Raw genomic sequence first — 14,692 nt, 5'->3', positions numbered from 1 at the left:
AAAATCACACATAACAAAATACAATAATAAATTAACACAATACACTATGTTGGAATGGCACGGTGGCTTAGTGGTTTAGTGGTTAGCACGTTTGCCTCACACCTCCAGGGTTGGGAGTTCGATTCCCGCCTCCGCCTTGTGTGTGTGGAGTTTGCATGTTCTCCCCGTGCCTCGGGGGTTTCCTCCGGGTACTCCGGTTTCCTCCCCAGGTCCAAAGACATGCATGGTAGGTTGATTGGCATCTCCGGAAAATTGTCTGTAGTGTGTGAGTGTGTGTGAATGAGAGTGTGTGTGTGTGGTGTGTGTGTGTGCCCTGTCATGGGTTGGCACTCCGTCCAGGGTGTATCCTGCCTCGATGCCCGATGACGCCTGAGATAGGCACAGGCTCCCCGTGACCCGAGAAGTTCAGATAAGCGGTAGAGAATGAGTGAGATGAGATGAGCAGAAATTCAACACAAAAAATGAATGACGATCTCAGAGTAGCTTTATAAAATGTACAGTTAATGTAAAAAAAAACAGACACAGAATTGCAGCAGTAAAGACTTTATTTGCAAAAGGACATTACTGCCAGATATACAAACAGAAAAAGAACCGGAATTATAATAAAAAAGACAAAATAATCTTCTATGGGTCTGCCCGGTCTTCTGCATTTGGCCACATGTTCTCATCCACATCACACCTGATGTCTTCTCTGGCAAGGCATCGTGGGAAGAATCTTTTGGCATGCCTTATCCACCCCTGGCAGTGTTCAGCTGTGATGTCTTGACATGCAGCATCCATTGCATCCAGGAGGGACATTTGGTCATGTGGACGATAGTCAAAAACCTTCCATCTCCAGGCTGAGAAAAACTCCTCAATGGGGTTGAGGAAAGGGGGAGTAAGGGGCAAGGAAATGGGACATCGTCCTTGGATGGGCGTCAAACCAGGCTTTCTTTCTTTCTTTCTTTCTTTCTTTCTTTCTTTCTTTCTTTCTTTCTTTCTTTCTTTCTTTCTTTCTTTTTTCTTTCTTTCTTTAATTCTTTTTTTCTTTCTTTCTTTCATATTTTCTCTCTTTGTGTTGCTCTATATTGTTCCTTTTCCACACAAGATCAGCCCAAAGAGTCCTCTTTTAGAACATATGATCATGCGATTGAAAAAAACCTCAACACCTGAGTGTGGTTCCTAGATGGGAATCAGCTGTGCATGTGATATGCATAACTGCAATAAGCTGTTTCTCATTAGCAATGGAATAAAATACAGGGATTATATTTGTGTTTCAGTTCCCAATATGACCAGCTGTTGACTTTGACTTTAGCCTATAAGTTATGTTTAGAACATGATGTTATCTGTTCTGACATACAGTGTGAAAGCATTTGTAAATCTGACTGTAAAATGACATTGTTCTGGTCTTGGTTGAGCTTGTGTGTAAAAGACGTTCAAGCGTTTTAAATTGGTGTTAACTGTATGCATTTTGTATCAAAGCAACAAGAAATGTGTTAACTGTACAGCCTACAAAGACGGATGTTGTGCTAACCGTGTTAAGAGTTCAGGAAACTTGGTAAATGTATTGAAAAAACTGTCATAGCCATTGTTAAAAAAAAACTGTACACAAAGCTTCTTGTCATTAAATCTGCATTGTTAATAAAATAAAAATATTTTTTAATCAAAAAGGAAAGATGGTCATGAAAGTGTGTGTGAACAGGACGAACACAATGCACTCGTTAAGCGGTTCAACGCGTGACGAAGTGGTTGCTAGGCAACCGAGAAACACGACAAAGACGAGCTAGCTTACGACTGAGGCAGATGATGTCTGTAACGTGCACAAAGAGCTAACAGAGAAATGATCAGAAATGTGTTTCATAAAAATTCTTTAGATTTTCAAACAGATTAGATTCAAACATATTTTAATAAAATGAATGTTTCTGTCTTGTAAAAATATGGATTTCCTTAAACAAACATTCCAGATTCGATAGTTAGGAAGTCCTTATATGGACTATAACAGAAACTAGACGATGTTGTCAGAAATATCGACATTTACGTCCGATGTGTTGAGAAATGATTACGAAATGCTTTTAACTAGCATTTTTCAATTAGACTGAAATTATACGTTAGCTTCAAACGCTACCTTTATGATCGAATGCAGCTATTTTGAGAAACATAAACATCCAGAACTCGTGTATTCACAGCTGACAGCTTGGATGATCACAATGATGGAGCTCCGGTCTCCAGCTTCCTGTATCGGAGGTAAGTTGAACACCTAAGTGGAGTTCATTAAGAGAATTTATGTTTTTGATGCAGTTTTCCAAATATGGTCATTTCCCCCATGGTGTCGATGCCGAACAGTGACCAGCGTTGTACTGATCCCCAGCTGGGACTTGTCTCTTCTCACTGTCTCACTGAACAACACTAATCTGGGACATTTCTCTTCCTGAAAGCCTGATTTCATCTGACCCCTAAGATACCCCTCTGCCCCTCCCCATCCCCCACAGGGGTTATAAACTCTACTGTTGGTTTAAAGATAGAAGCTGGTCCAAGGCAAACACACATCTCCAGGGATATGAGGCTGTGTCACTCTTTCTCTCTCTCTCTCACACACACACACACACACACACACACACACACACACACACACACACACACACACACACACACACACACACACACACAGTGCTGCCTGGATTGTTTTCCTTCCCGTGTAGGAACAATAGGAAGCTGTGTCCTGTCTCCATCACTGCAGCTGTGGGTTTAAACCTTAAATAAATAAATAAACAAACAAACAAATAAGTAAATAAATAAACAAACAAACGGGAGATAAATGGTCGTGCTCGCTCAGCAGTTACTGCAGTGAGCTCAGACGGTGGAGTGTTGGAGCTCTGATCTGTGGTTTAATTAGGCATGGGGAAGTAATTTAGTGTACTTCAGTGGGTTATTCAGTGGATTTGTGGGTTTATAAAGACGTCTGAACTGATCCCCGGGGGTTTATAAACTGTCACCATCCACAGTCAGTTAGCTTTGCTCCACATCCACACAACACACATCCCTGACAGGAGCTAACGACAGAATGTTAATGATGTAGATAAACAGATAAAAATATCTTTTTTACTATAAAATAACATCTGTAAAATATGAACACCCGAAATTGTATATAAAACATAAAGTGGTACAGCTCCCACATACTTTGACACACAGAGGAGCCTGGTCTCATTGGAAAGAAGAGATTCTCTAGTTTCAGATTGATTCCAGGCCTTACTGGCACAAAGTTACAGAGGCTAGAATGGAAGTTTTGATTTCCGCCTGAGATTTTTTCTGATAAACTGATTCATCTTATTTCTCTGGAACATGTTAGGTAACATTTAACAACTGAGGGTCATACTGTAGCCACATGTCTTGGCTTTCACCAAAAAAAAATCAAGTCAAAAGACCCAAAAATGGCTTCAATAAAACTATTTTTCTACGGACATGTCCATCCAGTCATGTGTTTCTTGTTTACTTGTTTACTGTATAACTTTGAATTAAAAGACTGCATGCTCAGTTTAAATGGCCAAAAACAAACACAGCCTCTCTCTCTACTATTCTGTTGTGTAAAGAGGCTGTAACCTGACACCCTGAGCTGTGAGAGTGTGAAAAGGTGGAGGATTGCGCAATAAACTCATCGCGCACGATTTACGCGCAGATGCAAGGGGGGGGGGGTTGTAGCATGTCGTTGGAATCGTCTCCTTATTGGCTAAAGAGCTGTATAGGTCCCGGCCAATTTCATTGCTATTGGAAGGAGTAATTGTCAGTCAAGGGAGGGTTCCCAAAAAATGATGTCTGACCTCATTGGCTTCTCAGCCGTCTATCTCTGCAATACAAGCTCCGATTGGCTCAAGTGAGGGCTTGTTTGATTCGTTGCGCCCTGGGCTATAAATATGACGTAAATTTTTGAAACCCCCAATGAGAAGTTAGAGCCGAAACAAAGATGGTGGCGCACCACGGTTTCCAATTTTTCGGAATATTTGCGGCGCGACCAAAGCGTTTTGGATTAAAAGGCTTACAGATTCCAGTTCCTTGGACCTTTGGGGATTTTTGTGGAATATATTATCCCAGTGAAGAAAGGGATGCGTATAAAGGTAAGGGAAAACTGGTCTAGCGCCACCTAGGTCAGTTTTCTCAAATTTTTTTCTATTAGTATGAAGGCTGTGAATCATATTATGCTTTGTGCGTGGGCTTAAAAAATATTGAGAGTATAAACTTTACTAGAAACATAAGTTTTTTCGTGTTTTTAGAGGATTTAATGCTTAAAAGTTACAATGAAATTATGCAGCTTCAGCCCCTAGCGGTAGTGTTCCACATATGGAACGGTGTTCACCATCATAATTTATGTTTGGAGCCATTTGTAAATAAATGCTGATTATTAGAAGTGCAATAATTTAAGATCTGGTTCTTTAAGCTTTTAAACTGAAGCGTAACATCAAAGTTCTTGTACCTTAATTCTAGTCATTAAACCAAGGAACTTTGAGCCCACATTATTTTTATCTGGTGTAGAAATAAGTCAGACTCTATTAAAGAATACGCATGTTTGCTGAAAAATCCAGCATAAACCAGCTGGTCCAGGCTTGTTTTTACTGGTCCCTGCTGGTATAATGCTGGTCAGTGCTGGTCGGTGCTGGTATAGATGGGTGGTCAGCATAGTCATGATGTTATCAAGCAAAACCGGGCTGGTGTAGCCGGTTAACCAGTATGATCTTGCTGGAATGAGCATTATGGGAACAAGTGTGATTTTTGCTTGTGTGTTTCTATGTAACACATTAATATAAGATTAAAACACAATATATTGGAATATATTTAATTATAAGTGTGTTATTTCTTTTGCTCCCATTTTGAATAAAGAACTGAAATAACAAAGCAGATAAAGCTTTGAATAACAAAGAATAAAACATTTAAAAATCGTTCGATAGGGATTAAAGTGTCTCCACAAATTAAATATAGTAATACCAACAAATGTTGACTTCCTGGGCTCCATGAGGGAAGCAGCATATAAATCATACAGAATGATGGTTTTTGAAATATATATATATATATATCCATTTGTCTCAATTAAGATGTAGTTAAGTTGTTTGCTTGTTTTTTTTAGTAAAGCAGTAATAAGAGATATTACCCAGCATCAGCGTTGCTATGCAACCTTTAAAGCAACTATGTTCACGAAGGTAAATGTAGTTCCTGCACTTTGCAAAAATAAATTTCGCAATGTTTTTGACTACATTATATACCTTACAGTGTTTAGCGAAATTAGTATAAGTGCACGTGTTCCAGATCATCATGTTTTTGCCACCGTATTTAGGATTTTGTTTTGGGGTAAATAAAAAGCTTCCGCTTCTACACGACGTATCTGCTGATCACTGGGAATCAGAATGTTTGCATACGTGAGGTACCTGATGATGGCTGCACAGCGGTTGTTTTAACTAGCGAAATTAAGGAATTAACTACGACGTGTTTGACCAAACTCAGGTTTATTGGGTATGACGCAAGCAAGACTTCTTCAAGGCACAAATACTGATGCTTAAAGGTCTGTAGCTTAAGCAGTAGCTGTTTTATTGTAACTTGTTCACTGCACAATATAAACAAATGAGCGATATATAGTTTTGTTTCTATCATTTTTCAGAGAATAAAGAAGGCATAGAGCAGGAGTTGTCTAAAGGCAAACGACTCCGGGTAGCAGCTCTTAAAAAAACATGGTCATCGCCACCACATACTACTTGTTACTCGCTAAAAGAGAGAGCGGAAGCTAAGACCAAAAATGTGTGTTTTAAAGGTTATATTGTGTAACGTTATTTATGCACCTGTGTATATTACAGTGTGATGGCAATTGTCATTGTCCAATAAATATTTTAAACAAACTTTATATATGTGTGTGTGTGTGTGTGTGTATACCTTATTTTCTGCACTATAATGCACACCTAAAAGCCTTAAATTTTCTCAAAAATGCGCCTAATAATCCGGTGCGCCTTATGTGTGCACAGAGTTCCAAAAATCTGTAAAAATGTTGTGCGACTTTGGTAAGTGCTCCGCTTGGTTGACTGTCGGACCATTTCCCGCTGACACAGGGACGTAATACATGCACTACGTACGCTGGCAGCGATAAACCAATCAGAGGACATTATGTAATATGTACAGTACGTACGCTTACCTTCGCCCCGCCTCCGGTAGGTACATTATAACTACCGGTAGGTTGCAAAACAACATTTGTTTCTTCCTAACATTATGCGCTCTACAGTCCAGTCCAGTAGGTGGCGGTAAATGCACCTTAAGTCGGTTTGCCATCCACCAATAAAAATCAGATGCTTACGAGGCACAATACAAACTACAGACTATCAGTTACGCGGTTGTAAATGGGAATAGAGCTGCAAAAGTATTCAACATCAATGTATCTATGGTTCGGAAGTGGAGGAAGCAAGAAAATGTACTGTGTCAAGTTAAGAAGACACAGTAGATGAGGACTTTGATGTATGGGTTAAGTACAGAAATAGACCCCGTAACTGAGACTGCACCTTATAATTCGGTGCGCTTCATAGTGCGGAAAATATGGTGTATAATATAAGTATATATAAAACATACCTTTTTATATATAAAGAAAGCCATGTAAATGATAAGAGTATCCAAAATGTTTTTCTTTATTAAAAAGTGAATTGCAGTTCTATACAAAATTGTCTTGGTCTTTATTTAACTATGAATATGCACTAAGAAATGTGATGTAACAAATGGGTTTTGTTGTGGTCTTGCTGGGATTATACTCGCATCCAAAAGACAACAAATGTTGACCAGCACACCAGCATCCCAGGCTGGTCGGCCAGCACACCAGCAACCAGCACCTAATGCTGGACCAGCAATGCTGTTTTTTTTAGCAGGGATGATTGCTGAGTTACTTATTTTCTTTTAAAAAAAGGTTCTAATAAACAAACAAACCAGTAAAACACACGAATTATAGAACAATCAAAGAGTAGTTTATACAGAATGGTGCAATAAAACTAAAAGTGTTTGTGTGTGATAGACTGAAATCCTGTCCAGGGTGAACCCTGTCCTGTGCCCTCAGTCTGAGAGACTCCAGGTTCCCTGAGACCCAGTAGGAGAAGGATAGGAGCATTGGTTTTATTAAATGGAGACACATGCACACAGACAGCGTGTGTGTGTCTGTGTGTATGTGTCTGTGTGTGTGTCTATGCGGGCATGCGTGTGTGTGTGTGTGTGTGTGTGTGTGTGCGCATTTGTGTGTCTGTGTGTGTGTGTGTGTGTGTGTGAACTGTCCTGCTTAAACATGAACTGTCCTGTATTGAAGTACCAGATTTATTTCTCTTCTACAACCAGATCAAGTAACTGAAGAAACTCTAATATCCTGAGGAAAATTTTCCCAACGTTCAGGTTCAGATTAGTTCAGTTTGTAATTCGACTGTTAGTTTACACAGAGACTGTGTTCAGGTAAGAGACAGGAGACTCGCACCGAGCCGCACAGCATGTGCTTTTCTCGTCTCTGTGTGAAAAGTTCCAGCAGGTCGGCATGCAGCACACATCACCGCCAGCTTCAAGATGTTTCCCTGCTGCTGTGGACACAAAAGCTGCCATTGAGGATGAATGAGTGCGTCTTTGTGCTGGTCTCGTCCTCTGGTCATGATACAGGAGGAAGACACTGTTTCAGGCCACAACACATCCTGCAGGCTGCTCCTGAATCTCCTGAGCATAGAGAAGTGTGGAGAGAGGAGAGGAGGAGAGGAGAGGAGAGGAGAGGGAACAGGAAGAATAACTTCAAGATAAAGATCATACCTCTGTAACAGACCATTAAAAATATAACACAGATCTGTGATCATTTCTGGGAGATTTATGTCAGGTTCACTATTTGACTTAATGAATTAATTTATGTTTTAAGTTGAAGGATAAAAGATGGCAACAAGTTCTCTAATCAGACTCTAATCCTGTAACAGCAGTTTAGTGTATAAACTCATACAGATTCAGGTCAAGATCTTCAGTTACTGTTCACATCAAACATCAGACTGAAGAAAAGGTCTGATCTCTGAAGTCTGAGAGCTGTAAGTCCATATAAGGGCATCTCCGTCACATTACTCCAGCTTCTTTTTCTTCAGGAAGCTCTCTGTGTATGTGTGTCGATTGTTTGTACTTTCGGTCTAGTGCAGGGAGAGACAAATGTTATATATGTATATAATGTTGCAATCTAAGCATTTTAATACTCTCTTTGCGTTGTTTGTTTGGGAGAGGAGCATGCCCGGTCGGTGCAGCCGGCTGTGTGCATTGTGAGGGATTCCCTCTGTGTACTCTCCGATCCCACCTGTCACCTCCCGCTATATGTTCAGCTTCAGCTTCGATCATGGGATCGCAGGTTGAGTTAGTGGAAGCGGAGCAAGAGACGGGCATTTCCCTTTCTCTTGTCCTCGCCCCTGTCTCCGTTCGCTTGGTATAGATTTCGGGGACCCGCGCTGCGATTTCTCCCGACCCGGAAGAGAGCATGCTGCTTTCCGCGTCGGGCTCTGAGGAGCTCAATGCGGGTGGGGAGGGGCATCCCCCCTCTGAACAGCCAACACAATCAGTGGCGTTTGAAGAGCTCCTTGAGGTGGTGACATACACTGTGTCTAGGTTCAAATCAGATTGGCCTGAAGAGAGGGTTAATGTTGTCCGAGGCACCTATGTCTCAATTTAACTGATATTAAAGAAAAGGATAGGTCCTCACTCCTGGACGCCCCGGGGTCACCTCAGGGCTTGTTCGGTGACACGGTGAGTACTGTCATCGAAAGGCACCAGGAGGTAAAAAATGCCAGTCGGCGGCATTCAGGGAGTTTCTCCCTCGTTGCGGCGAGCAGCCTGAGTCATCTTCCATCCGCACCCAACCCCCTCTTAGCTCACTCAGGGCAGTAAGGAGGGTTAGTGTGGCTGCCCATGCAAAAGAAAAGGCTACAGGATCCAGTTCTCCTCCCTTCCTCCGTGTTTTCAGGGTGTCTTGCCCACAATCATTGGCAGGCACCAGGCAATGTTCCTCCAAGAGGAACTTCTCTTGCTCCTGAGGAAAGGGGCCATGAGCCTGAAAGAGCATGCTCCCCTCCCTGAGTGGGACTCCGGCTTTACAGCCGATATTTCGTTGTTGCCAAGAAGGACAGGGGGCTGCGTCCGATTTTGGACCTGCGGGCTCTGTGGTAGCTGAGTAATTATAGTGTTGGACTACTGATCAGTAGGTTATTGGTTCGAATCCCAGGTCCACCAAGTTGCCACTGCAGGGCCCCTGAGCAAGGCTCTTAACCCTCAATTGCTCAGGTGTATAAACTGAAATAAAAATGTCAATCTGGATAAGAGTGTACATAATGTAAATGTCTCTGAGCTGTACTCTGAAGACTTACAGGTTCAGGATGCTCACGCTCAAGGTGATCGTGTCCCAGATCAAGTCCAAAGACTGGTTTGTGATGATTGACCTTGAGGGTGCTTATTTTCACATAGGCATTCTGCCAGAGCACAGGAAGTACTCCGGTTTCCTCCCCCAGTCCAAAGACATGCATGGTAGGTTGATTTGCATCACTGGAAAATCGTCCGTAGTGTGTGTGTGTGAGTGAATGAGAATGTGTGTGTGCCCTGCGATGGGTTGGCACTCCGTCCAGGGTGTATCCTGCCTTGATGCCCGATGACGCCTAAGATAGGCACAGGCTCCCCGTGACCCGAGAAGTTCGGATAAGCGGTAGAAAATGAGTGAGATGAGGATGTACTTTACTTCGCTATTTAAATTCATGTAAAGTTTCACTTTTACGCCACTACAATTCCTACATGAAATGTATGCTTTTCCACTAAGCATCTTTTGTTACTCGTTACTACAAAACAGGGGTGGTTCTAGACCCTTTTTAGGTTGGCTCCAGCCCCCTGTCTGTGATCTCAGCCACCCTAAAACTATAAGTATAATTTTTACTTTCAAAATTAAACAATAAAAATTAAGTAAAAATGCAGGACATGTTGTCGATGGGAAAGAAAATTATTTATCAGTTTGATCCAATCCATTCAATACTAAATAAAAATAACATTTATTGATTTGGGCTTTGTCTTGTGAATATTAGTTTATTAATGACGTCATTCATCGGACACACTGATTGTAGAGAATGCACACATACATGAACTGATCTGATTCAAGACTGGCATCATTACATCATGCATTTTGGTGTCCACTTTTGCCATTTTAAATAATAGCATAACTTTTGGCTTACTATGTAGTCATATAATATATAATATAAAACTCTTCTTGTTTTAAATTCTCACTGAGGGTGAGATATTTCAGCGTGATGTTGCCAAAGGAGGAGGAAGCACAACTGAAACCGCCATGGAAGCACCAATTGGAGGATCTCCTTTTATCATGGACGACCACCCCAACGATAGTGGTGAGCTCGGTGAACAGGGTGAAGAAGATAACGTTATGCACTTGTGGCCGTATTTACAAGAAATATTTCTGTACATTGGAATGAAAGATTCTTCCTACCGGATGATTTGCCTCTCATGCCTACCGAAAATCAGTGAAATTTTACTTTTTACTTTTACTTCAAATACATAAGTAAATATCAGAAAAATACTTTTGATACTTAAGTACAGTAAATATCAGATACTTTAAGACTTTTACTTGAGTAATATTCTAAAAGGCTAGGGCTCCCTCCACTAGGAAGCTATATGTTCTGAAGAAGAGGCCTTTTTTGCCTCTGGTGCGATGAACACTGTCAGGATCCAGTTCACTGCCCGGTCGGTACAGTGCTGGAGTTCCTGCAGTCTTGTTTTTCTCGAGGCCTGTCCCCATCTACTTTAAAGGTGTACGTGGCCGCCATCACTGCGATCCACGAGCCTGTTCTCAGGGCCTCCTTGGGTAGGCACCCTCTGGTCTCTCTCTTTCTGCGTGGTGTCAGACGGCTGAGGCCTTCCTGCAGATTGCGCCTTCCTTCCTTGGGACCGCTCTGTGGTCCTGGAGGGGCTGCTGGAAGCCCCCTTTGAGCCCATGGAGTAGGCCTCTGAGAAGTTTCTGAAGTTGGCTCTGCTCCTAGAGTTGGGCCTCTCTCAAAAGAGTGAGGGATTTGCAGGCCTTGCCCCCCGCCTGCCTAGAATATTTCCCCTGGCATGGCCAAGGCTATGCTGCACCCCAGGGCAGGATATGTCCCTAAGAGGCCAGGATGGCTGGCTGTCCAGTCATACTGCGGGCCTACTGTCCCCCGCCCCATGAGTGGGCGGAACAGGAGAGGCTGCATTTGCTTTGCCCAGTAAGGGCCTTGATGTCCACCGCTCTAGCTCATGGAGTAACTCCTCCGTTTTGGGGGCCGGAATAAGGGTAATCTGGTTTCCAAGCAGTGCCTGGCACACTGGGTAGTGGAGCCCATTAGCTCAGGCTTATGAGGTGCGTGGTCTTGCCTCGCCTCTCGGCATCAGGGCTCACTCCACTATGGGTATTGCCTCGTCCAGTGCCTTGGCCAGGGGTGTCCCCCTTGAAGATATTTGTGCTGCGGCAGGTTGGTCCTCTCTGCACACCTTTATCTGGTTCCATAATCTGGTCCTGCAGGGCCATTGATGGTCTGTTCCAAGTCTGCTCGTGCTCTCTCACGGCCTCTGGCATGGTCATCAACCGAAGCGTGGCGGCGTGGGAATTTTCGTTCTTATAGCGTCATCCCTGATGCAGCATCGAGTTCCCACGAAAGGAAACTACACCAGGTTAGGTATGTAACCCATTTTGCTTAGAAGGGAACGAGACACTGCGTTGCTGGCCACACCCTGGGCATCCGCTCACACTTCCTTCATACATGTAGAAGCTAGAGTAATGTGACGTAGATTCCCTTATATGGACTTACTGGCAAGTAATCACTTCATCACGTGTCCTTCCCGAGCCATTAAATTTGCGTGTTTGCACACAGAGCTTCAGACACTTCCTCACATACCCTGAGAAGGAACTCTGACTCCACTTTGAGTCAGAGTGAAACTTGGTCATGAATAAACTCTTCATCCTGACTGAAAGATTAAATGATTTAAACACTGATCTCTACATAAATTTTACACAAAGCTCTTAAGCATGAGCTCAGCTGTTCAGAACAGTGGGTGTGGGTGTGTGTGTGTGTGTGTGTGTGTGTGTGTGGTCAAACACAGCTGTTTTGTTCTTTAAGGAATCTGAAACACAAACTTTTTTGTGACTTCATGAAGTGAACACAGTTAATATCAATAACTGTGCAGTGTTTCATTTCCTACACACACACACACACGTGCACGCACACACACATGCTTCAGTTTGTTTAAATATTTGATGCTTTTACTAAGAAACATTATAGAATCTCTCTCTCTCTCTCTCTCTCTCTCTCCCTCTCCCTGTCACACACACACACACACACACACACACACACACAAACCCTTCCACATATAGCATAACCACGTGTTGTAAAATGTGGTGGCTTTCATTTTCTTGTTTCTGTCTGTCACAAATAAACACACACACACACACACACACTCTTTGTTTTTACCAAAGATCAATTACACTGTATTTATTTATTAATTTCTGTTTGTTTGGAATTTTTTATTTATATTTTTATGAATACTTTTTATTAATACACATTTTTAGTAGTTGATTGACATAAGTTTCGTTTTATAATAATAATAATAATAATAATACAATAAAAATACATTAATAAATTAATTAAATAAATAGATTTATTATTATTATTATTATTCTCTGAACCTCCACTTTCTCACAGACACTAGATGGTGGTGTGGCTTCGCAGGAAAATATAACACTTAACTAAAATGCCATTGACTTCATTCAGTCTGGGAGTTAAATACAAATTTGTACTCATTATTAATAACATTATTAATAACATTCTTTTTCACTTTATTTCTTTAATTTAAATCCTTACACTAGACTCCACAAAACAGCAGATATACACAAAACACAAAATAACTGAAAATTACTTTGTCCTTTTTGTCCATATTTATTTATTATCCATCTGGATAACTGACCCTGATCTGTACATGACCCCCTTTTTGTGGGCGGGGCTTAGCATGATACATGAGTTTGATTATAAAAGTAATTGTTGATAGTAAAGTTTCTCTTTAAGGGGAAAAGTGTTGATGTGTTGAAGTCTCCAGTCAACATCATCAACTTAAGACTGGTGACTTTACTCTGCTTCATCACACAGTATTCATTTATATATTTAAAAAATAGTTTTTCAGAGTAAATTCACAATGTAAATGTGTTCATGTTACAGTTCTATACAAATAAAACTGAACTGAATATTTCACTGTAACACCATCACATAGTTTATGATGTTCATGTTTCCTTCATATTTCTATTCGGAATGAAGAACTTTAAATAAACTGCAGTTCAGTAGAAGTGGAAGAGGTTTACTCACTTGTATAAGATCATCATATTTTCTTTCCAGGGTCTGGGATGAGTTGCGTGATTCACCAAGAAATTCACTCAACATTAAATGGCGTATGTTCTAAATAATAGAAAAATAGACATAAACATTCGACTAAATAAAATGAAATACTGTAAGCATTTAAACATTGATGTTGAATCATTTTTGTTGATAACACACAAAGCTTTTTTATACGACAGTTTTATACGATCGATCATGGATTATTTTTATCTAATGCTTCTCTTTGTTCAGTAACTGACTATCACCCATTGTGATAGGACTTCAAAATACAATATTTTATTATTTCTATTTAACTTACCATGTCACCGTAGTTACATGGTGTCTGTGTATCTCCCTTTTGACTCTTAGACTCGCTGACCCTTTTCTTGAGGTAAGAAAACTGATCTCCAAATGAGGTTGTGCTGAGTTTTACCTTTAGAATTAAGAGAAAAAAATGCAGAAATAAACATTTCCATATATCTATATTTCCATATATTTTCATATATTTCCATACGTGTATTCATCTATATAACACTAACTTTCTCGGTGTGTTGTAGCCAGTGAGCAGTGAAACAAGAAGAAATCCAAGTCTTTAATCTTTGATCATAGTAGCAAGCATAGCTGAGTCCATCAGGACTGCATGAAGAAACTGCATACACTGAAAGAAAAGATAAAGGACTTTTAGACATATGAGAATAATACAAATAACTATTTCTTTAAACAAATTATTAAATAAATTGTACTAACCGTTGCTGTCCTTCAGCTCATCCAGCTTCTTCACCATCGATCCAGAATAACACGCTTCTATATATAAATCACCATCTACAAACATGGACCAGGATTTTAACAAATTCTGATTGTGAGCTCACAAACATGAGACTTTCCAGTCACCACACACTTGATAAGGGCACATGTACACCTACACATTCAGGTAATTATCTAATCAGCCAATCATGAGGCAGTATGTAAATCATATATGTGTAATATTTAAATCACACAGATACAAGTGAAGAGAATAGATCAAAATCAGCATAGATCAAAATCAGCGATCATAGTAGGTTCGACTGTGGCATGTTTCCGTAAGGTGAAGAATGTTCTTTAACCTCATGTCACCCTGGTAACATTCTGTAACTGACTGTTAAAAACCAGCACATTCTGTACATGTCAGAATCCAGCCCGGACTTTGGCCACCTCCGTTTGTTTGTTTGTGTCTGCCCCGCCCTTGTCTCTTCCTGCCTGCCTCTGCACACCTGTTCTTTATGTTTTGATTGTCACATGTATGTAATTGTCCTGCGGAATCCTCGTCTTGAGTGTTGTTCATA

At 41.0% G+C, this 14,692-nt stretch overlaps 1 protein-coding gene across 1 annotated transcript; it reads right to left on the bottom strand.

Annotated features, from left to right (window-relative positions):
- Window positions 1-7,221: 7,221 nt before the first annotated feature.
- LOC113652145 (legumain-like) lies at window positions 7,222-14,068 on the bottom strand. The gene is made up of 4 exons (XM_047817831.1): window positions 13,910-14,068; window positions 13,690-13,803; window positions 13,362-13,451; window positions 7,222-7,683 (listed from the first exon to the last, which is right to left on the bottom strand). The coding sequence occupies exons 1-4, from the start codon at window positions 14,057-14,059 to the stop codon at window positions 7,645-7,647; spliced, it is 393 nt and encodes a 130-aa protein (XP_047673787.1). The 5' UTR covers window positions 14,060-14,068; the 3' UTR covers window positions 7,222-7,644.
- Window positions 14,069-14,692: the final 624 nt, after the last annotated feature.

The sequence above is a fragment of the Tachysurus fulvidraco genome, chromosome 8 (assembly GCF_022655615.1).
Source record: "Tachysurus fulvidraco isolate hzauxx_2018 chromosome 8, HZAU_PFXX_2.0, whole genome shotgun sequence".
NCBI classification, from domain to species: domain Eukaryota; kingdom Metazoa; phylum Chordata; class Actinopteri; order Siluriformes; family Bagridae; genus Tachysurus; species Tachysurus fulvidraco.
This window is presented reverse-complemented; position numbering and strand designations above follow the sequence as displayed.